This window comes from Botryllus schlosseri, chromosome 1 (genome assembly GCF_051294905.1).
Source record: "Botryllus schlosseri isolate E-star chromosome 1, Bs_hap1, whole genome shotgun sequence".
Lineage (NCBI taxonomy): Eukaryota > Metazoa > Chordata > Ascidiacea > Stolidobranchia > Styelidae > Botryllus > Botryllus schlosseri.
In genome coordinates, this window is record NC_137236.1 from 27,855,154 (window position 1) to 27,883,081 (window position 27,928).

The 27,928-nt window shown below is 40.7% G+C and overlaps 1 protein-coding gene across 2 annotated transcripts; it reads left to right on the forward strand.

The window, feature by feature from the left end:
• The first annotated feature begins 10,683 nt into the window (after positions 1-10,683).
• LOC145446755 (beta-1,4-galactosyltransferase 1-like) lies at positions 10,684-27,914 on the forward strand. 2 transcript variants are annotated; one of them, XM_080325119.1, is made up of 6 exons: positions 10,684-15,402; positions 20,269-20,442; positions 22,820-22,943; positions 25,028-25,150; positions 26,118-26,201; positions 27,604-27,914. In XM_080325119.1, the coding sequence occupies exons 1-5, from the start codon at positions 14,879-14,881 to the stop codon at positions 26,160-26,162; spliced, it is 990 nt and encodes a 329-aa protein (XP_080181245.1). In that variant the 5' UTR covers positions 10,684-14,878; the 3' UTR covers positions 26,163-26,201; positions 27,604-27,914. The 2 variants fall into 2 exon arrangements, with proteins under 2 accessions (XP_080181245.1, XP_080181239.1); XM_080325113.1 differs by having other exon boundaries at positions 10,699-15,402; positions 25,028-25,140.
• The last annotated feature ends 14 nt before the right edge of the window (positions 27,915-27,928 follow it).

A 27,928-nucleotide genomic window follows, 5' to 3' on the forward strand; every position in this document is an offset into this window, starting at 1 on the left:
CAGTCATGAAACTAAAGAAATTTCTCGCGCTTCGCGCGTTTAGGCGAGAAAAACTGATTCACTCAACGGACACCCAATGCAGCAGATGAGTAGCGGTAAACGGTGTACAGCTTTGAAATCTCGCCAGGGCAATAAAACTACTCCGAAATAGCCATGATGACTGTTTGGGTCCGTTTCATAGCCGTATTATTCGTGCGGCCCCGACCGTACTCTGAAATTCTAAATTTGGCCCTCACACCGAAAAAGTTTGGGAACCACTGCTTTACAGTGTATACCTGCATTCACAGTGACACTTCAATTTACCAATGAGATTACCCACATAATCTTTATTCCATTCTTATATATAATCAATTAGGGTTGCATTTAAAACAAATGGTCGTTTAAAGCACTTTGTTTAAGACATGTTTTAAACTGTTTTTTAAACAAAGGCCTTTTGAAAAAAAATGTTTTTCAACTTGTAAAATCATGCCATAATTGTGTAAATCAGTGGTTCCCAAACTTTTTCGGTGTGAGGGCCAAATTTAGAATTTCAGAGTACGGTCGGGGCTGCACGAATACTACGGCTATGAAACGGACCCAAACAGTCATCATGGCTATTTCGGAGTAGTTTTATTGCCCTGGCGAGATTTCAAAACTGTACCCTGTTTACCGCTACTCATCTGCTGCATTGGGTGTCCGTTGAGTGAATCAGTTTTTCTCGCCTAAACGCGCGAAGCGCGAGAAATTTCTTTAGTTTCATGACTGAATCGGTCAATATGATCGGGAATTTCATGTATTGCTATCAATTTTCACCCTGTCTGTGAGGTGTGTTTGAAAAGGTATAGGCCCCCTCAATAGCAATTAAACATCTCCGGGGGTATACCCGTTGGCAGGAACGTAACAGCACTTCGTCAGGACCCCGGGCTCCCATAGGGTGATAAACTGACCCCGCATCACGTTGTTCGCTTTTGCCACAAAATTAAAGTTGTACTGTTTAGTGAGACAGCGCGAGGCGCGAATATTTCGATAATTCATGATAAAATGGGTGAATAAGATCGGGAATTGCATGGTTGTCCTCTTTGCCCACGTAATCAGATTTACCGGTAGAGCTGAGTGAGAGGTGTCTTTGAAACTGCAGACCCCGTAAAATTAAACATCTTCAGGCGGGCGGACCCCTAGGTATAACTTCTTTACATGATGTTATTTCGTGACCTCCTGTCTGCTATATCAAAAAATGTAGAATTGCCCAAACCTACTAAACTGAAAGATCACGCGATTTCAGATTGGTATTTCTTCACTGGCATATAATTTTCTTTCCTGCGGGATGGTATTTGTCTTGTGAAGTTCAGATTGCCAAGACAAGAACATTCGGCGCCAGTCCTTAAGGCGCCTATATGGACAATTAAACGTATATGTATTTTGTATATATAACGAAGTTTTTGGTATTTCGAAGTTTTTGGTCAGCATAAAAGCAGTCCTTTACGGCCAAGGCTTTCTAGCTGCCGATCGTTCTGACACACTTCTTGGAGTCACATGTTACATGGCCTAAAACTTTATATGTCTTGGTGCGTTGTGGTGCGGTCATGGCCAAAGCTGATATGCCCATTTCTATAAATCTTGCGTATTTTTCTTGGGGAAGAGTACCCAATAATCAAGATATGCGGCGAATTCGAATCGCGCACGGCGCGAAAAAATTTTGAAAAAGTTGCATAAATTTTCAAAAAATACTCTACGCTAATTCACGAAATAATTTTTGGCCCCCTTCGAGCTCGGCCCCCTCAATTGGGGGGTTTGGAGTGCGGCAGTTACGGCCCTGTCTCTAGGACTACCAATTATGCTGCTTTTAGCCGGCTAAGCAGTATGCATCTCGGCGCATTCAACCGTGAGTCACGTGTTGTACATCTAGTTACCATAGGGTTACCATACGTCCTCTTTTAAGATGATTTGTCCTCTTTTTCGGAGGACGCCCAAATGTCTTCTTTTTTGAGAATTTTGGTTACATATAGGGCCAAATTCGACTGATATACATTAGGTCAGCACTGTAGGAACGCTACGGCGGCTATTTCGGGAGCTAGACCGGAAATTTGACCTTTTTTCAGTCAACCACCTGTTAAAGTGAAAGAAAAACTGTATTTTTCGGGAGTTGAGTCTCATTTTCTTTTTTGACCAAGCGACCACGATGCGGGAAAAATTTACCATTTTTTCAGGATTTTCCTCAGGTTTTGAAAGTTATCAATACCATTTATATCTATAGCTACTGCTCGTTCAACTGGAAAGTTAGGGCACATTGCATTGAAACAGCAGTGACGTAACGGTAGCAGTCTATACTCACAACTTTCCTGCAATTTTATAATTAAAAACTACAGAGGCCAAGCCAAGCAAGAGTATTTTATAAATATAAATTTAATTTTTTGTCATAAATCGATTTCTTAATATATTTTAGGGGCCGCAATAAGGCTATCTGAGGGCCGCGCTTGGGAATCACTGGTGTAAATACTTCACAAAAATACATGTTGTATGAGCCTACGGACAACTGTCACCCGCTATAGCCGACGTATACGATATGGGCGAGTTGCAACCCTCAAAATATTCGGTTCAACAGCTATAGTACGTAGTTATGTCGTCAAAGGAGTTATAATTAACCTGCATTTTAAATTTTCAATGTCAATCCAGTATGGCGTCGCAATTAAATATTCGTGACGTCATTGCTTAAAAAAGCAATAAAAAAGACACTAAAAACATGTTTTAAACAAGGGCAATTGATTTTTGTTTCAAATGAAACCCTATAATCAATAATCATGTTTGTTGAGAATATCTCTTCCATATTCATGGTCGGGTTTAGTGATATGAATTTCAGTCAATGCAAGTGCTACTCCGATTGTAGGTACACGGGAATCCGCGCGTGAAGGGTTTGCGCTGTCAAACATGGGCTTAATTTCTGTACACAACCTAATACTGTCGAAAGAGAGGAGAAATAAATCCAGGGGCTGGGGAATTTCTAAAAACTAAAATTTACCTTAATTTTAAATACGACGACGTGAATCTAATATTGAGACTTCATTTAATGCTGCCTTTTTGATACCAAATATTTATACGTGGTTCTATTGAAGTTTTTGCAGTAGGAAGTTCGCAAAGTCCTGTTCAAGATAACTAACTTGATTGTGATTGTTCGGTGTTCTTTGAAAGAAATGTGAATTGGCTATTTGCTACAGGCTCTATTACACTGCCAAGAGTTGCTAAATTCAGGTTTGTTTATGAGTTCCCGTAGCCTTCACATGTAACTTGTCCCAAGCGAATTGTGGGTTACATTTTGACAGTTTCTTAAAACACATGTACCATCGTGACGGACGCCTAAAGCAGACAATGAACTCTCTATTGCGACTCCGGGCAAAAAATACGTTCGATATACTTCTAAATAAATTCAAAATTTAATGTGTATTTCCCTAATCAATTTACAAGCACCCAACATATTGGATAATCTAATTGAGATATAAAATTCTAATATATCTGGCGGACCGGCAGGATACTTGTCACGGACCGGCGGTTGAGATCCACTATGAGTTACTAATGCAAAACCAGGCGTTAGCGAACTCACCGGTAGATCATCGTTTATGACTGATCTAGTAATCTACAACCTGAACGAGTATCGTTGTATCATAGCAGTCTACGCTTACTTTGGCCTAACATGAACAGAACAAAACAACACTCCAAGATATAAAGGAACAATGAAGCCTGTAGCTGCATTCACAGTTACTGTAACTGAATCTTATTGTTCAAAAGGAACGTGGCACTAAGGAAATAATGACTATGTTAAGTAATAAACGTGTTGAGTAATCATATCATTGCACAGTATATTGAGATAGATGGCAGAAAGGAAGCTGGTATATGAATGAACGAGAAGACAGTGCTAATAGAAAATGAATAATAATCGTCAGACAATCTATATTGAGATGTAATGAACAAACAGGATCATGCCGAACGACCAGTGGCGGTTTCTTAAACTGAAATCCACCTCGGCCAAGTGCACGATGTTCCCCGTTCCTTTTTCGATGTTATAGTGTCTACTTCGTGGCTATTTCTTGCACTGTCCATTCACTGTAGGTGCGTCCGTTCATCGAGTCTTTTTCTCTGCTCTTTTGTCGCCGCAATAACAGCGACGCATGGAAGAGGAGCCCAGAATAACCTCCGACGTGGAATCGAGCCCGGGCCGCCAGGGCGGTAGGCGCTTATTGTCACCAATACGCTATCTCTCCCGCATACCTTAGTGATTCGATTCTGATTCGCCCATTAGATTTCGAGTCGAGTCGAATATTCTAGTACAGTGGTTCTCAACCGGGGGTCCGAAGCCTCAAACTAGTTGTACGATAATTCGTATGTTTTTTTAATTCGGAAAATCACGAAGCAGTTTCGCTTCATTACTAGTAAAACTCCGGAGCTCACATCAACAGAATGGCAGTCTAAGACGCAATATCCTACTGTGGAGACTCATTTTAATTGCTAAATTGCCGACAGCCGACGGATACGAACATTTTCTTATTTAGAAATGTTTTGTTGTGGATTGTCGAAAAAAAGTTGGATGAGTATAAGGTCAATCATGGTGACTTCGAAATGTGTACAAAAATCAATTTTCTCTTGTGATAATGCCATTTTCCATAATAACTTCAAGGTAAGCTACTAGATAGCAATGACCAGGCTTGACATTATATATTGTGTTCACTAAAAACGCGTTTGTTAATTTTGGTGCCATATTTGTTGCGATCATACCCAAAAGTGTCGTCGGAAGTAGGACCGAAACAGTACTTCGTCAGCCCCCCTAAAAAACTTAAACGTTGGTTGTGGGCCCCCATATGGTGATAAACCAAACCTCAGATGGCTTCGCCCCCAGATCCACCATTACGCTGTACGTTTTTATTTAATCAGCGAGATGTGTCCTGTTTAGTGAGGCAGCTTATTCCGCCTAATTGCGCGAAGCGCGAAAATTTTCTATAAATCATGATTCAATCGGTAAATAGGATCAGGAATTACATATATATTGCTATCAAACTTTCTCCTCTCCTCTCTGCTCACGTAATCAGATTTACGGTCCTGGTCGGAAGCGATAAGCGTTATTAGAACATTCGCCCCACCTGTATTTGTGGAAATGGATTTTCGGCACTCGGTAATGTCCCAACCGAAGGCGCGGATTTTCAATACACGACCACGTATTTCAAGAAATGCAATTGAAGTGATTGAAGTCAACTCAATTTCTACATGTATAGTATGATCTTATTTTCAAGAAAAGACATTTTGTTGATGTTTATCACTAAGCCTATACAGTTATGATTTTCACAACACAGATGACGATTGCACGATAATTGAGCTAAATTCGAACTAAAACTTTGTGGGGGTCCGCGGGGTCCGTGACGGTCCGAAAGGGGTCCGCGAAGACAAAAAGGTTGAGAACCACTGTTCTAGTATCACTCAATATGAGGTTACAAGAGCAACCACAAATACAATGCCACTTCCGCACTTGGAGATTTTTGGCTTTATCTATTTCATTGCAGTTTGTGACGCAGTGCTGTGGATGGATACGAATGTGCACGGCTTCACAGAAATGTTCGCCCCCTACTGTCCCTAGATTTGTACTGTATGTATTGAAAGTTGTAATAAGACGCATCGCCACAAATGTCAGTATATAGTCTCTTATAACGGGGTGTTCGTGAATAGACTTCCGATATCAAAAGAGCCGACGAACATAATGTAGTTTTGCACGTCGGCGGTTTTCATCTCGCTCAAATGGACGGTTTGGGGTGCGGCTGTTTCGATCCTGATACTTCATTTGCCATATATACGTGTCATCACGGAATTGCCTCACAAAGGATTGGTGATACGATAGTGCTACGCAAGTATATACCGTGTATTTTAGACGGAGCGAGGTGGCAAGCAGACAGACAACATTCTTGATTTGTAATCGTAGTCTCTTAGGACGATTACAGCATTTTCCAGTAATCGTAACCAATTAATTAGCATGGACTACTTTGTATAGGGACGATTACTCGCATTTTCGGTTCTGCAGGGACTATTGACCATAACCTAAACCGAGTTTTATTAGGTCTGTGGCATAAAATGAAATAGTCCCTTTGTCAGGCCTCTCCAAACCGCCGGACTTGGTCCGCCATATGGTATTCACCCAAACTTCTGGGGAGCATTGTCCCCCTTGACCACCCTATCTTATACGTATTACTTTGATCAATGTATACATACCATTCACATTACTCAATTATCGTGGAACCGTCTTGTGCAAATAATAACTGTAGGCTAGTGATAAACAGCAAAAATGAGTTTCCTTGAAAATACCACTATACTATTGTTGTTCTCGAATAGTGGATATGTATGTCACAGGAAAAATGAATGTTTACAATCGTTTCGAAGTCACACTGATTGACCTTCCCATTCTAGCTTTTCCACAAACCCCAACAAAACATCTTTAAACAGCAACATGTTTGTATCAGTAGGCTATTTGCAATTTGGCAATTACAATGAGTTTGCAAAGTAGGATATTTCATTTGATACGGTCATTCTATTGATGTGAGTCATGAGGTTTTAGCAGTAATGAAGCAAATCACCTCATTATTTCCCTAATTTGTCAACTATTTTACAAAGTTAGAGGTTTTTCGGACCCCCTGAAAGTGCTTCGCGGACCCCGGTCGATAAAAACGGCGTTGTGTTGACCATGGCTTGCTAATTGCTAGTGTAAGGGCGAGGTGAATTCAGTTTCATTATAGATTACTAACCTACGGATAGATACGCAACTCCCGCAAAACGCGTCGTTTCGCTCGGGCAATCAGTTACCCTTAATCCTGGGCAATCTAAAAGCAGCATAATTGCTTGAGCTATAACTGGCGACCAGAGCGCTGAAAATTAATAAAACTAGTCTTAATCGAAAGCTAGTGTGGCACTGATTCCGACAATATAAATTAAAATTTTGTCAGAGCAATGGAACCACCTCAAAACGGTCCCCAAAGTTTGAAAATTGGCATTGATTCGAACAATCGCTTGACGAAATTGGCCATCGTTATGGTCATTTCACTAGCCTTCGATTAAGACCAATTATATCAAATTTCAGCGCTCTGGTCGCCGGCTACAGCACTACCAATTACGCTGCTTTTAGATTGCTCAGCAATACGAGACACTGCGTGCCCAAGCGTAACCACCAGGAGTTATGTATCTATCCGTAGGTTAGTAATCTATAGTTTCATTTCATCGGCGTGTCGTCTTTTGTGAGCACGCTATTATTAATGCAAAGGCCATGTCGGTGCGAAGAATGGTAATATTGAAAGCGAGGAAATAAATCTTTGCGAAAACGATCAAGATTTTGAAAGTAAAATATTTGAAGCATTTAGAAATACAATAATGATATATATTTTCCTAAACCTATATTATGTATTCATGGCAATAGAATACCGAGCAATTGGCGAGACAGGCAAACAAAGCTATAGGTATTTGTGCTAATAGACTAATTCATCAGTATGCTAACAGGATAAATTTTGAAGATGTCGCACTAAAGTATGGTACAGAATACGTAAATTATGTATTCATCGCAATAGAATACCGAGAATGACGCCCAGCCAGTAAACCGACACGAACCACGCAGAAAAGAATAATCGAGATCCATGCCATTATAGACGGGATGCGAGTAATGTTATTCCCCGGATATACAAGCTTATGCAGAATAAACAGTAGCATCTATCGTCACATCAAACTGTGTTTTCTTGCCAGTCGCTTGTGTATTGGTATTGTAATTAGGGATGGTGTGAACCTCTGAAAGGTTCAGGTTCGTGTGAACGCGAACCATTTTGAAAGGTTCTGTGTGAACACGAACGTGAACCTCATGACGTCACGTGACGTCACGTGACGTCATATTGGTAATTCCAACCCTGCATTTCAGTGAAGTGATATATTAATGTACAATACGATATCTAGTGACGACTCGGGCCTCATTATGCCACAATGCAGAAGTATCAAATATATCAACTGGAGCAATTAAATGATATAATTATCCCATAAAATCAATTTCTTCCGTCGCTTTGCCAACAATTTCGACGAAGACTTGCAAGGGAATATAAGCTTATGCCTTAAACGGTCTATAGGCCAGACCGGAATATGTATTCGGCGTCTTAGTATTGCTACATTGATATTGAATAGAATGTAAAAAGGGTTTCTATACTTGTTACCTATTTCATCCCAATAACAAGTTATACAGGAGTGAATAAGCATCATTCGCTGACTATAGGCCTACCTACATGTAGCCTGTAGCGTATTTCGCTCTTGATATTGTGTGATTGCGGGTCAACCTCACAGTAGAGAGTCACTAAATATTTAAAAACGGAAGACTGGATGTTTCGAGCAAACTTTTGTAAAAAATCAACTAAAATTTTTGAGATTGTAAATGTTGCATGCTCGTTTAGTGTTGATTTTTTATGCTGTCGGTGCCATGCATAGAGTGGCCCTCAGTTGAAATGTAATGAATTTTAACCAATAACGTGGAAAATTGCAATATATGAAAAAGGTTCACAGTGCAGAACCTACCAAGGTTCGTTTGTGAACGTGAACCTCTAAATTTCTGAGGTTCACACACAGAACGCGAACGTGAACCTCACGTTCACACCATCCCTAATTGTAATGACACCAATAAGAACTAAATAGCAGTGAATCTGAGGATTTGAGTATACTAAGCTATTGAGGAACCGGGTGGTACGCAGCGTAGTATAAAACAAATATGTGGTACACGATAGAAAAAGTACGAGAAACACTGTCGTAGAAGGAGAATGACAAGCACCACCCAGCTTTATCGTCAACCTTTTTTTTACTCGTGACTCCTGCATCTTGCACAAAGACATATTGATGTCTGGTTACGCTTATAAGATAAACTCAGATTGCTAAGGGATGACTATGCTAATCGCGCCGAATCTTAGGCGATTGAATATGTACTAAACTATACTAACCGAGAGAGAAGGCAATTATACCGCAGTAGGATAATCGAACGTATGTACATACTTTAGGTTTGTTGCAAAACTCCATAGTTGCTAAACACCCTAATCTACCATATACATTCTTAGCGGCCTAAAGATTAAAGTTCCATACACTTGAAATAAAATATCAAATCATCGCAACGCAGCAGTTTCTGAGAAAGACCTATACACCCTATATGTTCCTTTGCGTTATTCGTAACGGCGGCTTATCCGTATTACGTGTATTGCAGTTGTATGTGTGTTTACAGAAGCATTAAAAGTTTTGGCATAATCCCATGTTTTTGTCCTATTATCTAGGGTCACCAACATACGTCCACCTTTAGGAGGATTTGTCCTCCTTTTTCGGGTTTTTGAAAATGTCCTCCGAGGACGCCTAAATGTCCTCTTTTTTAAGATTTTGTACTCTTTTTTGTCAATTTTGGTTGAACATAGCGCAAAATGCACCATAAAATAGCACTGAACCAACGCTCAGGCGGGTTTTCCGGGAGCTGAGCGAAAGTTTTTTTTTTGTCAACCACCTGATAAAGTGAAGGAAAAAAACAGTATTTTGGGCGCTGTGTGAGAAAGTTAACTTTGTTTTGGTCAACTGACCACGAAGTGGGGAAAATTTACCATTTTTCAGGAATTTCCACCGGTATTCTAAGTTTGAAAAAGTGTCCTCCATTCCCGATTCCAGAATATGGTAACCCAATATTATCCGATGGTCCTCCTTGTAGGGGGCACCATCACACTATTCCTTACTTATATTTTAATCTTCCCTCAACGTTTCGCATAGATATTTTGTTAGCATATGTCGTAGATAGCGCGAAAGTTTTTAGTGGGTGTGAATAATCGTCAGTGATACATGGTTAAAAATAATGAGGTGACGCCAGGATTTTCCCTTATGAAAAAGCCTCATCCCAATCGCGATAATGCCTATATTGTATTCGAATATATATGATCTTCAAATTCAAGGAAGCAGAATAAAATGTAATCCTACTAATTGTTAACACTTTTTCGAGATTTTGCTATAATCGAAATCTTTGAAGTAATCGTCATCGTGATTCATTATTCTATGTCTGTGCCAAGGCAGAGAATAATTGCTGTGGTTGGGTAGAATCTGATATCTTTTGTTATACAATAGTATGTGACTTTTGTGTGCTATATAAATACATTCTATTCAATGTTTTGTTGCACTAATCAGGTTAAAATCGAGAAGTCTCTTTTAGCAAGAGATATTAATGGAGCTGCGATGCGAAGATGATAGTCCTTCATTTAATAGTCTCCAAATCACGTAAATGCAACGAACGCTAGCACTCGGAATAGGATATTGTTCTTTTATTTATTCCTGGTTCGATTGCCATCAGCTACAGGTGTGGCGGGAGTAAAATATCTTTGAATGTATAATTTCATATAATCCAATTGTCACTTTTCTCAGTTGTCGTGCAATCAACTGTTGTTCCATACGAGACCCTGTGTCACAGTATTGGATTTTTATTATTATTGATAGGCGTGAATGGATCCATAACGTTACTGTAAATATATGTTTAAACAAAATATAGTCAGCCTAATTCTATACGTGAAGAAACCAAGAGTGACCTTGCGGCTTAGCATCAAACGTTCGGCCCTTCACTTTTTCGAAGCGTACGTCTACACTACGCGGCATTCTTTGCTGTGCGGGTATCTAGTGACCCAAAAATGGAGTTGAGTAATGATGAGCATATACTTATATACACTGTTTGCCAATCATCTTCTATCCTTACTCTGTTTTCTAAGTAGTCGCTATTTGTCCTTATTCATGCCCGTTTGGCCGTGAAGGCTCGATGTTAGCTGACAACTCCGTACGGGAGCGCATAAAACACTAGATTCTATAATAGCGAGGCAGCGGTTATCCACGCAGTCATACAGGTTGGATTTCAGCTATCTAGTGCATATATATGCCAAGGTATGTTGGCGCGTGAGGCAAATAGAAGACCCTGCTATCATGGAATGCCGAAATATCGATGTTGTTGTTAGCTACTCGCGTCACACCGATTAACTACCTCTAGCAGTATGTATGAGTAATTTACTCAGAGTAAGCTACGTAATGGGAAGCGAAAATACTGTAAGTATGTAAGATTCGAAGCAGGATTTGAAGTTGAAAGTAATGAACCGACAGGGATCATCTCTGCTCTTTGGTAGTCAAATAAATTGTAGTTACAACTATAGTTACGTCAGCATCAGTGGACCCAGCTAGCGAGTATAGTACATGTTCTGTTTATCAACCACCAAGTTAATCTATCATTGATGACGCTACAATGACTTCACCAACCCCAATTTATTACGTACGCATCAGCTGTTATAATAATCTACAACAGAACTATTCATTCATCATTCGCAATCTGGCCATCTAACTGTAGTGAGATCCATAGCATAACGGTACCGTGTCACCTTATATGCGGTAGTGCTTTGGATAGCTTATTTCTTGGTTGGACAAGACATCGAAGACTCCCGGCTGATATCAGTATGATTTGGATACGAGGTGCGATGTAAAAGAACGGATGCCATGTGCGTAACATACCGCTTCGGTAACTACGCCGGTAGTTGGATAACGGTACGCATGAGTCATGTGGATATGATTAGAACTATCGACTTCCTTTGGATTATGGAATCATTTCCTTATACATACTCTGTGATCAATGCATTTGTAGTAAAATTGGTCCGATATGACTGTGGCATAGTTTCTGTTAGCAATGGAAATGTGCATAGGCCTACTACCGACATCGATCCGCCATTGAACAGGAGGACAGTAGTAGTAAGGCTGCTTCTGCAATAGTCCTACCGGTGATACTTTGTGATTGGCTATTTCAGCAGTATTAGGAAGTACTACGGGAAAAAAGATTATTTTGATTGTGAAGTATCGCGGAAACGCGGCATTTCATGTGGTGATTCGGCTCAGCAATATTTAATTTACTGCAGGCTTATACGACGCTTACCCATACAGGGGCACATTGGTCATCGCTCAGCAGAGAATTGTATGTGACTTACGTGAGGCGATTTTAAGCGTTCAACGGTTGATTCCGCACCTGTTATTATCAGTATTCGGGGTCCTGCTGCGATCAGGGTTTGGTAAAGTTACGCTTAGAGAACCTACGAATCCCATCTAGAATATTCGCAGAGGAATGGTAAACATGTAATCATGGCTATTTAGCGCGTACCTCTGCGAAGCTTGAATTTCAGGTGTATCAGTAAATCAAGTATTACACGGGCACTGCTTGTCGTTCAAATCTGATGTACGAATACAATCGAGTATGACAGCTGGACACCTTGATTCAAGAATCCATCCTAGTGATTAAGAGTCGCGTATAGTTGGATTAGTTCGGGAGAAGGGCTCTTCGTCCATGAAAAATATAGTTTCGATACTTTCTTCCGACCGCGGGAGACTTGAAACGTCGATTGGTCGAATATTGACGGAAACGCCATTTCTTCAAACTTGTACGAACTAGCAATATAGTGAGCTGACGTTCAACTAACTACCGTTTTTTCAGTACTTTTAGTTCTAATCGCGGATTTTGAGAAGTGAGTAGTTCTAGTTGCGTGGTTTAAAAAGATAGTTGTCGGGCAACTATAGAAAACACGTGTCGTCGCTTGGCGTGAATTTTGATACCATGTTCTGGGGTGTGATGATCTTGCAGCCAATGCTAGCTCCGACTTGTCACTACATACTGTGATGTATCCGGAGGTGGGTTTTGGTGGTCAAAACCCCTCTCATTTCAACCAAGAAACCCCGTCCTTTTGAAATGCCGGACCGATTCCGATTAATAACTTTCTTCTGGATTGAATCTACTCCGTTGTGTTTTAGTTAGCCATAGTTGCGGATTTTAAAGGTCGTCAGCCCTAGATCTCATTCTAGTTGCGCATGATCACGAAGAGCGACGAAATGACCACAATCGGGGAGTACAAACTTGTTTTTATTTCGCGTGACCGGTATTATTTTCCTTGCTGCCGCAAATAGGATAATATTAGAACTAAGCCCGCGGCACCCGATTTTGCCTTGTCCTGCTAGTGGCAAACATTGAACTAAATGCACGGATCGCATGGATGCATGGATGGATGCATGGATACGTTAAGGAAGCACGGTGTGGTATTTCATATTTCGTAATATAATTTGTGTGTCCATAATTATAATCTAATTAGGGAAAAGCTCTGTACTTAAAATTCCAATTCCAGTCTCATTGCTTTCTTTCCCGGAAATGCCACAGGTGAACTGTATCATGCGAACCGAGCCAATCTTGGTCAACAGACTCTTGCCATTCTCGTGCTTATGGAAATCATCACTGATATGATATGAAATATACTTGATATCGTTGCATCTCTTTCTATTTTGGATTTAATTTCCTAGTTTTTGCGAATTCACTGATTCTAATTCCGATCTACTTTACTACAACTTGCAGTTCTGATTTTAATCTAATCGATTGGCTGCATAATAGTGTAGGTATCATACAAGAGCAGTGGTTCTCAACCTTCTTGTCCTCGCTGAGCCCCTTTGGCAAATGACGGACCCCGCGGACCCCTGCCAAGATTTCGTTCAGAGTTAGCTCAATTGTCGTGCAACCGTCATCTGTCTTGTGCAAATATTATCAGTAGGGTAGCAAAATTCACTTTTCTCGAAATTAAAATCATACTATATATGTAGAAATTGGGAATTTCTTATAATTTCAAAGCGAATTCTGTAGCTGCATTTCTTGGAGTACGTGGTCGTGTTTTGAAAATCCGCGCCGTCGATTTGATATTCGAACGACTTCCGAAAATCCATTTCTACTAAGATGGATATGATCGCAACAAATTTGAGTGATCGATTTTTGAAGAACATGTAACGGTCGGCCTATAGTCGTTTCCATCTAACAGCTCATCTTCAAGTTATTCTGGAAGAGCGGTTATGTATATTACAGGAGAAAACTGATTCATGCAAATAATTTTTTTCCGAAGTACCAATAAAACATCTCCAAACAGCAATATGTTTGTATCAGTAGGCTATCGGCTATGTTCGACTATTAAAATGAGTTCGCACAATAGAATATTTCATCTCATTCTGTTTGGGAAGGGAGTGGCGCAGTTGGTTAAACACTGCAGTCACGACACCAAGTTGGTGGTATTTGATATGTCATATTAAATGTAGATGTATATGAATAAGAAAGCTGATAAATCTGTAGCTAACACGAATCGTTTAAACTGGTTTTGTAGCATTCTCACTTCATATTTGTTTCGTTCTGCCTGTCTTGTTTTGTCAATGTTAATGTGTGGGTCATAAAATCGAGGAATAAAGTCGCGCTAGCCAATTTCCCTTCAAATGTCGTTGTATACTTCATTTTGGTGCAGTAATTTCGTAATAATTCATCATACTCGTTGTACAGGCGTTTATAAATGCGTGTTCGTGTACAATGAGCTAAGAATTTTGATCGTTATAATTGATTGGTCAGAATACTTACCATTGTATACCAATGAACATATATGGACAGCGTTGGTGATGATTCCAGAATGAATGCGCCTTGTATAGCAGCGAACGGCGTGACGACATATTTATATGTCTCTTCTTAGTGCACAAATATATATATATATATATTATTCAATGGATTTCCCACACTGAATTTGATAATACACAACGCCCTCTTTTGCTGTCAGCTTCATGCAGCGCTGGCGCTGGCGTCCACTTTGCGAACCGCTTGTTGACTGCGAGAATCGTCACTATACGTATGTTCTTCTTAACTACAACAATAATGATAGGCTACTAAATGTCCGATAATTGATTTGCCTATGCCTTCTAGCGACCGATGTAAAAAAAATTACACATTTTGATCTTCTTCAGGTTAGGTTCTTTGTAAAATATTTCCAATCCAGTGCCCCCCCCTCCCCCGACACGAATTCGCGTCATGAAAATACTGCAATCATGGAACGCTCTTTTATTTGTAATCTTTGCCTTGTCCACCGTCTGTTTCTTCATGTACTACACCGCCAGAAACTCGGAGATATTGAAAACGCAACGACGCTCCTTTACGAAGGAACAAGCCGAAAAAACTATTGCACCCTATGAGCCTTCGTTGCGAGACGCGATGACTGCGTCTCGAACAGTTCATTGCGACGAAGTTACAGAGATCAAATATCAAGTGCACGCCGGCGGTTTATCGGGAAAGATGAAAATAGATACCGGCGCGTCGCAGATGAATTATTGGAATGATATAGGCGAGGTTTTTCCAGTCAATCAAAGCTTGACGTATATGGGGAAATACACGACCAAGTACAATCACCTGGTGGACGACGCGGCGGTTATTCACGGGCCGCGGGACAGCAATCGCGTGCAGCGTATCGCTGTCATTATTCCCTTTCGTGACCGACATTCGCATTTGAGGATATTTCTGGGGCATATTTTGCCTGTTTTGCGACGGCAGGGGAACACGTAAGTGCTACGTTATGCCTCCTTTATTATGACTTCCATATGTGCGACGCTATACCCCGCATTGAATCCATTCGCCAACTGATATATACGTATCTGGGTATGAAATCGTAGCAACCATATCAGCGAACTAATATATTTGTCTCTGGATATGAAAGCATACCAGTCACATTCGCCGACTGATGTATAATTATGACTTTCTGTATTAAAGGATAGCAACGCAATTCGCTAAAATATATTTGTCTCTGGGTAAAAAAAGTGGCAACGGCATTTGCAAACTGATAGGCCTATGCATGAATGTATAATGACACTCGCCAGGTATTATATACGCCTTGGTAACAAAATATATCAACGATAGTAATAAATTTATAAATACCACCCAAATAATGTTTCACTATTGGATATAGCGTGTACTATTGATGGTGCGAACCCCTGAAAGTTTCCGGTTCGTGTGAACTCGCACCTTTTTGAAAGTTTCTGTGGGAACGCGAACGTAAACCTATGACGTCAGGTGACGTCATATTGCTAATTCCAACCCTACATCTCAGTGAAGTGATATACAAGATACCCAGCGACGACTCATGCCACATTATGCCCTAATGATAAAGTATAGATGTTGACTTTTTTAACGCCCCCAAATGTATCAACTGTGCAAAATATCTCCCGTGGATTTGCCAACAATTTCGACGATGACTTACATGGGAATATAAGCTTACGCCTTAACGGTCTAGGCCAGACCGGACAATGTATTCGCCGTATGACTATTGCTATATTGATATTCAGTATAGTGCAGGGGTTCTCAAAGGATGGGCCATGGCCCACTGGTGGGCCGCAGGAGCAATTGAGGTGGGCCACGAAGCTCTTTAGAAAATTTTAGAATTGATGTTTAGTTTAGTTATATTTGTTATATTAATCGCTAAAAATATATTCATAATATCTAATTATATGTAGGCTACGTAAAGTTCTTAATCTGACTCTGATGAGACGTAGTGGCACGTATGGAGTCAGCATGTTCAAGTCGAAAACGGGAGGGAGAAACGGCGGCTTTTTCCACTGGCTATGACAACCTACGGCTAATAGCAACTAAAATAATTTTGAGTATATAATAACTGGAAGGTAATATACTGAAGTAACCAAGTAGTCCGGCTAGGTCATATGTCGTATGCCGTTGAAAGGGGTGTGCAATAAACTCGGAATGAAGAGTAATTGAGGTATAGATTTATTGTACTTAGGCAAGTCGTATTATTGTAAGATAAAAAGAGCCATAATTGCAAATTATTACCAACTTCTGGTGGAGATATCTGCATCCCCGCAACGAATCGTATTGGATTGAGGATTTAGCGGAGCTCATTAATCTTTGGAGTCGGTTTAAAATGTCCGCCCTCGAAATCATTGTACATGATGTAAGAGTCAAATGAATTGATTGTAATCATTGGATTGAATATTCTGACATCGCAACTTCAGTTGGTTGGTACAAGAGATACAATGTGCATTGTGCAGCATGCGTATTAAATAAATCTTTCTCCACTTCTCTGCAGTACCCCATTCACCAATGAATTGTTTGAAGCTGACCCAGAATGAATATATTATTCCCCACAATAGTGGAACTAAAATCCCAATCGCACAGCAGATGCGTGGATTTGATCATTGTGTTTCGCGACGCGAATGGAGCAGCGGACGATCATAATATACACAGAGTTTTAGCCTATGATCTACCAGGGCCGTAACAGCTGCACCCAAACCCCCAATTGCGGGAGCTCGAAGGGGCCCAAGATTATTTCGTTGGTCGTTTGTTGGAGAATATTTATTAGACATGAAAATTTTCGTCGCGCTTCGCGCGATTTCATGGGCCGAAAGGTCTGCATTAAAATATCATCAGTAAATCAAGAGAAAAATGCGCATATTTTAGAGAAATAGGCATATCGGCGCCGTCCATTACCACGCATTGAACAGGATTATGACTAAGATAAGATGTGGGCCACATCACATTTTCAACCCGGAAAATGGGCCACGGCCGAGAAAGGGCTGATAACCCCTGGTATAGTGTAAAACGGGTTTCTACACTTGCTATACCGACATCACCTGATAAACAAGTTATACAATACCCAACACGACAATAGCACAGATTTGGTTTTTATGATACAATAAACATATCAAATCAAGTTGGATCCCTACGCCTGCTAGATTTTTTAACATCAGACAGCAGTGTATTCTTTATATCCATTTCATTGATTGGTGTCATCATTCGCTGACTAGCTACTAGGGATGGTGTGAACGTGAGGTTCACGTTCGCGTTTTGTGTGTGAACCTCAGAAATTTAGAGGTTCACGTTCACAAACGAACCTTGGTAGGTTCTGCACTGTGAACCTTTTTGATTTGTTCCTATTTTCACTTCATTATAAAACCTTTGGTTGAAATGTATTGCATTTCCACTGCGTGCGACTCTATGCATGGCGCTGGCAGCATAAAAAATGAACATTAAGCGAGCACGAGCATGCACCTTGACAATCTCAAAAATTTTACTTGCTCTGCTACTAAAGTTTGCTCGAAATATCCAGCGATCCGTTTGTGAATATTCATGACTCTTTGCTGTGAGCTTGACACGCAATCACACACCAAGAGCGAAATAAACTACATGGTCAGTTAATGATGCAACCAATCGATGGAATTGATATCGTTATCTGATGTAAAAAATCTAGCAGGCGTACTGGCTCAATCTTGATTTTATATGCTCATTGTATCATAAAAACCAAATCCGTGCGATTGGGGTGTTGGCTTGTTGCTTGTTGCTGTACAACTTGATATTGGGTTAATATCGGCAGCAAGTATAAAAACCCGTTTTACGCTCTGCTCAATATCAACGCAGCAATACAGACGCCGAATACATTGTTCAGCCGGGCCCAGACCGTTGAGGTGCAAGTCCTCGTCGAAATGGTTGGCGAAGCAACGGAAGATGCTGATTTATGGGATTATTATGTCATTTCATTGCCCCAGTTGATACATTTGGAGACGTTTAAAACGTCAATATGTAGGCTACATCAGCTTCAGCATCGTGGCATTAAGCGGTCCGAGTCGTTGCTAGGTATCGTGTTCATTAATATTGGCTGTCACTTCACTGAAATGTAGGATTGGAATAAGCAATATGACGTCACGTGACGTCATGAGGCTCACTTTCGCGTTCACACAGAACCTTTCGAAAAGGTTCGCGTTCACACCATCCCTACTAGCTACATTACGGGTCACCAGCTGATATGAATGGGCATTGGGCATATTGTCTTGAAGTACAATGTCGTAAACATCTGTTCAAGGTTTTGTAAACGGCTTGGGGCTTTCCCACAAGATCAAGCTTTACGAGGTAATAGCCGTTCAGCTAGTGTATAACGTGTCTATAGCTATAGCAACAATGCCGATTCCTTAGTCAATGAAAAGCGTTGCCAGGCATCGTGCACAGCTCTGAAATCGAAATAAAATGAAAGTAATGATCATGATTTTCTTGCCGTATTTGTATTTCTTTATGAAAATATTCCTTCTTTTGTTGTAGCTATGCCCGTTGCCTATGTTAGAGAGCACATCTTTGTATTGGCGTAATGTTTTAGAACGTGGTTGCTAAACTGTGTGGCCTATCTGATATCGATATTGAATTCATGCGGCGGCCTGTATGAAATTTGAAATGTGGCGACCCCTTACCTACATGTAGTGTATTTCGCTCTTGATGTTGTGTGATTGCGGCTCAAGCTCACGGCAGAGAGTCACTAAATATTCACAAACGGGACAGCTTCGAGCTAAGTTTTGTAACAAAACAAGTATGGTTTTTGTGATTGGCAAGGTGCATGTTCGTTAACTGTTATTTTTTTTATGCTTCCAGCGCCATTCATAGAGTGCTCCGAAGGTGAAATGCAAAGAATTTTAATGGAAGATGTTATAATGACGTGAAAATGTAATATATTTGGTAGGTTCGCAGTGCAGAACCTACCAAGGTTCGTTTGTGAACGTGGACCTCTAAATTTGTGAGGCTCACACACAGAATGCGAACGTGAACCTCTCGTTCACACCATAACTAGCTTGTACCACTCGACTAATTAATGCTATAATATTTGTATGCACTATTTTCGGGTTAAAATCTAGGTTCTTACAACAACTGTTGGGTACGGGCCCATACCTATCGGGTTTGAGCCCAATATTCACTCCCGGATTCGATAACGTGGTATTTTGGAGCTATCGAAAACAAAGACATTCAGTTAATCATTCTGGTCAGAAAGCTTGAGTCATATCAACTGTACAAATGGCTCTCAAAAGTGGTATAGAACCACCCTTACAGATTTCGAGACGCAGTGTGAATGCAATATATCATACCTATAGTTCAAAACATTTTGTCGGGAAAATCCATATCTAGTGTGATTCAACCGTGTTAAGGGAGATTTTTCTATCTGAAAGTACGCGCAGGAAGCGTAAAAAACACATTTTTGATAACATATCGTAACCACTGCATTCGTGGAAACATATCGTCTGTATATTTCGCGCGTAGCCCAACGAACATTTTGGATAATTGATGAATTTTGTTTGGAATGAATGAATGAATAAATTTTGCTAATAGATCTTCAGAATATACAGAACTATAGGACTTTATATCCCTATGACAACTGCTACGCCATCTGTACAGTTACACCATTTTTCTTCGGCGCCCACATAACGCCCTAGATCCCCTCATATCGCCCCTGAGTGTGTCCGCCTCCTTTGCAATCCAAATCGCTCCCAAGGGGACGCTGGCTTCATGGTTAAGAACCACGTATTTAGTTCAACACCGTACTCGATTAAGGCTAAGTCTCACTCGCACCTTGGGCCGTGACTAAATCCAGCGTTGCCATCCAGCTTCAGCATATTCGTGGTCGAACAAGCCGGAGCCGATACTTTCAACAAAGGGCGCCTCATGAACTCGGGATTCAAGTTCGCGCGTACCGTCGGTAACAAGCTCGACATGCCGTTCGACTGCTTTATATTTCAGGACGTTGACACGCTGATCGAGAATGACAACCTGCTGTACAGGTATTGCTTACTTTATCGCGCATATGTATTGTGCGTTGTGGCATGGAAACTAAATAATTCTAGTAGTGTAATTCGAATAATTAAAGAAAATGCCGCCAATCTAATTCTAAACTAGTTTGTCAAATGTTTCCTTGCTGTTATTCTAATTCTAATCTATGATTTATAGTTTTCCTGAAAATGTTACTCGAGAGCTGTATAGTACGAAGCGAGCGAAGCTCGGTCTAGACATTTGCTATTCACTCGCTTATGTGAATGTATTTGATCTGAATTGAGTTTAATTCAATGTCCAAGTGTTCGGGAATTCTGTAATTCTCATCATAATATAACTTGTGTAGCTATAATCAGGGATGTGACCAAGTCACAAAGCTCCGAGTCGCAAATCAATCTCACTTTTATAGATTTGACTCGAGTCGAGTCATTTTCAATTCATCACCGAGTCAAGTCCAAGTCCAAGTCAGTGAGAATAGGTGCTAGTCCGAGTCATGGTAACAATAATCGAGTCTGAGTCCGAGTCATTGTGTTGACTGCTCAGTACCCAGTTAAAGTCTTGGTAATCCTACTTTTTATAACTCTGTTTGGTGATATCGAATGGTTCGCATTCATAATATACTAATTCTCCTCACTTTTAGCAGTTTCCGGTTGTATTTTCAAGTACCAGTACCAATAGACGAAATCTCAATAGTGTGGGTACTTTACTATTCTCCGAAATTACTCTGAAATGTCGATCTCGGCCGTCTGAGTCTCGAGTCATGTGAGTCGGTTCGAGTCATGCCCAATGACTCGAGTCCAAGTCGAGGCAATAAAGTGAATAAACAGATTGACTCGAGTCGAGTCATTTCCGTATTTTGAGAAAATGAATCGAGTCAAGTCGAGACATCAGAAGAAGTTGACTCGAGTCGGACTCAAGTCTGGTCACGACTCGAGTCATTGCAACCCTGGCTATAATTCTAATCTAATTAGGAAAAAGTTGTGTAGTTATAATTCTAATTCCAGTTTAATTTTTTTTTCTTTCCTGAAAATGCTACAGGAGATCTGTATCGTGCGATCTGTACCAAACTTGGTGTACAGACGTTTGCCATTCTCATTTCCTACGGAAATCAACACTGATTTACTATGGAACATACTTGATTTTGTTGCATTTTTTTCTTAATACGGAATTTATTTCCATTTCCTGTTTTTTGCGAATTCACCAATTCTAATTCAGGTCTACTTTGCTACAACTTGCAGCTCTAATTCTAATCTAATCGATTGGCTGCGTAAAAGTGTAGTAGTGTATCATACTGGAACAGTGGTTCTCGACCTTTTTGTCTTCGCGGACCCCCTTTGGACCGTTACGGACCCCCGCCCCAAGTTTTAGTTCAAATTTAGCTCAATTATCGTGCGACCGTCGTCTGTCCTGTACAAACATTACCTGCCGGGTATAGTGATAAACAGCAACAAAATGACTTTTCTTGAAATTAACACCATACTACATATGTAGAAATTGGAATGATATATATTATTTCAAAGCGAATTCTGTAGCTCCATTTCTTGAAATTCGCGATCCTGTTTTGAGAATCCGCGTCGTCGATTTGATAAGAACTAGTTCCGAGGAACGCTTTCGACGGCACCTTTGGATATGATCGCAACAAAATTGGCAAATAGATTTTTATGAACATACAACGGTCAGCCTATAGTCGTTTCCATGTGTGGCGAGATAGCGTAGTGTTATAATCCACAGCTACAACACCAATCGGATGCGGGTTCCGGTCCGACCGAGAATTCCTATCTAATTGTTGAAAGTCTATCTTGGCTCCTTCTCGCCATCTAATCCGCGTAAGCGTTGTCTTGCAAAAAGCCCAGAAGTGGGCCGTGCTACAAGTCGGCAGTTAGGGAATAAAAATGAAGCATATCGGCGTGGTGTAAATGACCATAGTAGTCGACCAACACCATGAATACTACAAACAAGCAAACATCTAGCAGCTCAATATGAAGTTATTCTGGAATAGCGGTTATGTATGTTGCAGACGAAAATGGATTTACGCAAACAATTTTTTTCCAAAGCACCAATCAAGCATCTCTGGACAGCAATATGTTTGTATCAGTACAAACTATAGGCAGCACTATCGGCTATTCTACAATTACGATGCGTTCGCACAATATATCGTAATACTACATCTCATTCTGTTTATGTGAATCCCGAAGTTTTAGCAGCTATGAAGCGAAACTGCCTCGTGATTTCTCTAATTAAAAAAATACATACTAGGTTATCAACCATTTTGTAAATTCAGAGGTTTCGCGGAGAAGCACTGCGCTTAGGAATTATAGCTGTACAATCTCTGCCAATTGTTTGCTACTCGCGAGAATGCCCGTACCAGTTTGTGTTTTGTTTCCGTAGATGTACAAAACGAGGCCTCATCGATCACCTGTCAACTTCCATCAACAAGTTCGGATACAACCCCCTCTGCTGTGGTATGACTGTGGGCGGAGTGCTAGCGATGACGCCGGGCATATACGAACTGGTAGGATATATAGACAGGCTGAGGTTGTCAATGTATTTAGTGCTGCTAGTCAAGTATAAGACATCATACGTGGACAACGAGATAACTGGACATTCTAATTCGATATTCAAATTGTACAATGTGTTTTTTGTCTTGGTTCAGATGAAAATATAATCTGACGATTATTGATCGATTACAAACGTATAGCTATTAGGGCGGAGCATTGACCGGAGATGGATTGGATATCCGGCTGGATTTTATCATTTTTGGCCGGAGCCGGTTAGGAGCCGGATCAGTACTTTTTCCAATACCGCCGGAACCGAATCAGTACTTTAGGACTGCCTTACCCCCTTCCACCCTCCAATCAAGTGTTAAAGTGAAACTTTCATAGAAATAATCCACATGCCAAGTCCAAGTTGGCATAATTACTTCAGATAAGGGTTATGCTTGACCTTTGAGTTTTCAATTTCCTGTTTGCATTGTTCCAATAGTTCTTCAATACTATCCTGTGAGCAGATAACTATTATCGGAGTTTTTCGGACCGCAGCACGGTCATTTCCAGAATTCGGCCAAGGAGTCGTACAGTAGTTGGAACAGACAATTTGGCTATCCGCTCCGCACTAATTAGCTATCCACATGTGGCTTGATAGCGCTGTCATTAAATGCAGGCGTGTAGCGCAATGTTACGTTACTCCGAAGAATTTGATAATGGGGCAGTAAAGCTAGCCTTGTGATATGATGTAACAACATTCTCCGTCACGGTAATAATTGTCCCTGTACGGAGGAACTGATTGGACCGTGTGCCGCTGCCAGTAAAAAAATTAGGGTATGACTACCCTCGCGCGGGCAGCACGGATTCCTTTGAAAGCCGCTTACCTTTGAAAACGCGTGCTACTGAAGGAGGAATAAATTGCATATTAAAAGCTCCCCTTACGTCGGACCATAGATTTACTAACCTACGGATAGATACGCAACTCCCGCGTTATGCTCGGGCAAGCAGTCTCTCGTATTGCGGAGCAATCTAAAAGCAGCATAATTGGTAGTGCTGTAGCCGGCGACCAGAGCGCTGAAATTTGATATAATTGGTCTTAATCGAAGGCTATAGCTTGCGACACATGGTATGAAATTTAATAAACCTATGGTATTTAACGAGAGCTAGTGTCACACTGATTCCAACAATACGAAGTAAATTCTTGTCAAGACAACAGAACGATATCAAAACAGCCCCAAATGTATGAAAATCTTCATTGCTCCGAACAATCGTTAGACGGAATTGGTCATTGTTTAGTTCATTGTTGTTGCGGCGGTGCGATTGTTTGAACAATACCTATTTTCAGACTTTGGAGGCTGTTTCGGCGTGGTTCCATTGTCCGACGAGATTTTAATGTGTGTTTTCGAAATCAGTGCGACACTAGCTTTCGATCAAGACCAATTCTATTAAATTTCAGCGCTCTGGTCGCCAGGAATAGCGTTACCAATTATGCCACTTTTAGATTATTCAGCAACAAGAGATACTGTTTGCCCAGCGTAACCGCCGGGAGTTTCGTATCTATCTGTACATCAGTAATCTATAATTCGGACTCCCCGGTCAATTTGGATAGAGGCTTGAATGAGTAATTATAGTGAACGGACACACCAAAGAATTGTGTTTTACGGATTTAGCCTTCAGCTGGCGTTGTTCGCTTTTTCCATAAATGCGTCTCTGCCCGCTCAAACCCCTTCCCTTTCAATTCCGACTGTATTATGTTGAAATATTACCCAGTGAAAATACCGTTTTAGCCCTTGCAGCCGGGCGGCTGAAGTAATACTGTGTTTTATGAGTTACTGTAATATGTTAACCCTATGTGTTTGTGTTACACAGTAATACAGTATGCAGTATTTGATGAATCGTGTTATTTCGAAATACTGTATAATATAGCTAACCTGAAGATATAAGTTTTGTCGATAAGGGCCAACAGCGGGCTATTGGTAATGCGTGAATGCGATTTTCCGCTTAATTCGGTCAAAAGTGGACGGTACCAACGTGTCCGAATTAAACGGAGTCGATTGTGGTTAAGTTGTGGAATCAGCCTAGCGTTCGATTTAAATTAGCTTTTGCATCATAGCTGAACGGATTTCCGAATAGCTTTTGGGGATGGGGTGGTGAAGACGACGCTTTCAACGCACGGATCAAAAAGAAAGGTCTGAAGATAGCCCGGCCGAATGCGGAGTTGGGGAGGTATCTTGCGGTAATATTGTTATAATCGCCGTTGTGTATACAGTGATGCATATCGCCTTTGCTGGCTTTATGCATCCCGTACAATAAATCGCAGGTTTCTTCAAAGTGGTCAGCGTTGCTATTACTTACTGCAATTTATACATGACTATGAGCCGTTACTCTTACGTTGGTGAAATTGTGTCGAAATTTACTCTTCACAGAAATAATATATAAAGGTCTATAACCTGCAGAACTAAAGATATATCCTTGTCTGATGGTTATTCGTCCATGAGTTTGTCGCTAGTATGCAAGAATCTCTCTCACGGTTTTCAGAAGCGGCCTTGGGCGGCTTTAGACATAACTAATATCTCACATTTTAACATTCATATACATAAATTGACTATAACTATTCATTGAAAAAAACAACAACTGTCGTCTATTATATTTTTATTGCATATTTAAGGTCAATCACAGCCGCAAAAAGGCTACCTTGGAGCCGTGGTTTGGAATCACTGCAAAACCTTTGTTGGACTGCTGTTATGTTCATGCATTTACGTTGATGTCGTTTGGCTCGCATTTGTAGCCTATCGGACTAGTAATTAGTGCCAATCATTATTTCCTCGTGTTCCTTCCTTTGTATTGAACCCAGTGTTCTGTGATGCATTTCCAATTTTTTTATCGGAATGTTAATGTTGTTGTTGTTGGTATGGAATGTTTGGTGCTCGGCAGCAATGGCCTTGTGCACCAGGTCAATTAGTTATATATGCATTATTCCATTGAATCTCTCTTCCGGACAACAAAACAAATTCTATTGCCGAGGAAATCGTGGCGGGATGGGCCTATGTTAATGTGAATATGCTGTCCAAGAAAAATATATTGCATTCTTATTGGAAGTTAGTTGTATATGTTTGCTGTTCCACTATTACCATCGAGCGTAGTAATCTGTTTGTCGCCTATTTCGATTGTTTGAAAGATAAAAACCATCTCTCTTTCTCTAGGTTCACGATGATCCATCACGGGGCCGACAGCTTGAATCCTCATAACGGCGGAAGGCTTCCCGCAGTGCGAAAATCAACAGACGCGTATGTTATAATAATGTTGTACGACAGTAATTGCTTTAGGGTTAAGGAATTGGAATTGGTGGCTTTAACGTCCAGAATACCATTTCGTCTTTGGACCTATTGAATCGGCTTGTAAAAATGCTCCTGACTCCGACCCCTTTTGTCGTATGATCGGGCAAAATGCTCTGAAATGTCACTAAAAGTGTTAATTATAAAGAAATCTCTATAATACAGTAGGCTAGCTATGTCGAAATGGGTTCGCTTGCACCGCAGAAGCAGGGATACATAGACTAGATTAGATTCTAAACGAGGGCTTCTTAACCAGAGGTCCGTGGACTCCTTGGGCACCAAATCAGGTGGCATTTTTGACTTGAGTATATACGCTATCAAGAGCCCAAACTTATTTGCAAACCAACAAAATGTGGAATATTTTCTTGTCGGATTTTCTTCGTGCCGGGTGCGATTTCAAGTTGATGGTCATTTTAATTTTAATATAGCTTCAATCAGAAGTTGTGTGGAAAATTGAGGGGGGTACGAGAAATTTTATTGAACGCTCAATGGATACCAGCAGTAAAAAGTTTAAGAAACACAGTTGTGGACTCTAAATCAGAGGCCCCAAAAACGCTTTTAAGGCGATCCATTTAAACAAATACTACGGATCAGTCAAATCTTGCGAGCCAAAGTGATAGTGATAACATTATAACTGATGAAATAGTTCCGAAATTTTGACGCAAAATGAGTTTAAGCGCCGGGTAAAATGTCTTGAATACGGGTCGTTCTGCATATATTTTCAAGTTAGGTAGTCTCCTCACGATTTTATTCATATATATTGGTATTTGTTTATCTGGGATGCAATATGCCTGAAAACAAGTGACGGGAGTTGTAAACTACTGAACTAGATATACAGCCTATGCTACCCGCGCGATAGCGCAGAAGCTTTCTTGCTAAGTTCTCTGGAAAAGCATGCTTGGGCTCAATGCTTGGCTGATTCCAACCCGCAAGCGGAAAAAGTATCAAATTGGGATAATCTGCTTCACATAACGAATCGAGCCTGTTAATGAATTCTCGCCACTTCGCAACGACGCGCCGACGAACCGCATCCAAATATAACTTTTCACTTGACAATATTCAGTATTTCAGGATCAAAATACCGTTAAAGTAGATGCAGTATCAAACCATGTTAATGTACATTAGTGGAGAAAACCCAATTCAGCACTTTAGAAAAGTAAAAGTAGTTCGTTTTGGCGGGGGGTGCGTAACACAAGTTTGGTAAACAATAATCCAGAACAAGGTGGTCGTTTGATTGAAGAACTATCCGAGTCGTTTCGACTCCTTCCTATCTTACATTTCAATACAACCTTGCGTCAACATTAACAATAAACTGACGGAAATTGAAATTTCACCGCGCGCTAATGGTTTGCAGGCTGGAGGACGACGGGCTAACTAATTTGGACACAAGTGTCGAAGAGGTGTGGATGTACGCGACGTTCGTGAAAGTCCGGGTTAACGTCGGAACTCCTCCGAAGTGAATTGGGCTCGTCTATCCAACAACTTGGCGCTAATGCAAGATTAAGTGTTCTCAAGTGAACCTCCACACTTACCAGATCGCTCCTACTGCCTCGTGTGGGAGACTATGCAGACTTCACACATAATTTCAGGATGGTTATTCGTTAGCTAAGCAATTCTTGCGTATATATATAAAGTATTTTTTTACAATAAAAGATGACCAAGATAGTGTGAAGTATTGA

Coding starts and splice junctions, on each gene's coding strand:
- LOC145446755 (XM_080325113.1), top strand. CDS start 14,879: ATGAAAATACTGCAATCATGGAACGCTCTTTTATTTGTAATCTTTGCC. Junction 20,443..22,819: donor AATGACAACCTGCTGTACAG/GTATTGCTTACT, acceptor TTGTTTCCGTAG/ATGTACAAAACGAGGCCTCA. Junction 22,944..25,027: donor CGCCGGGCATATACGAACTG/GTAGGATATATA, acceptor TTTGCATCATAG/CTGAACGGATTTCCGAATAG.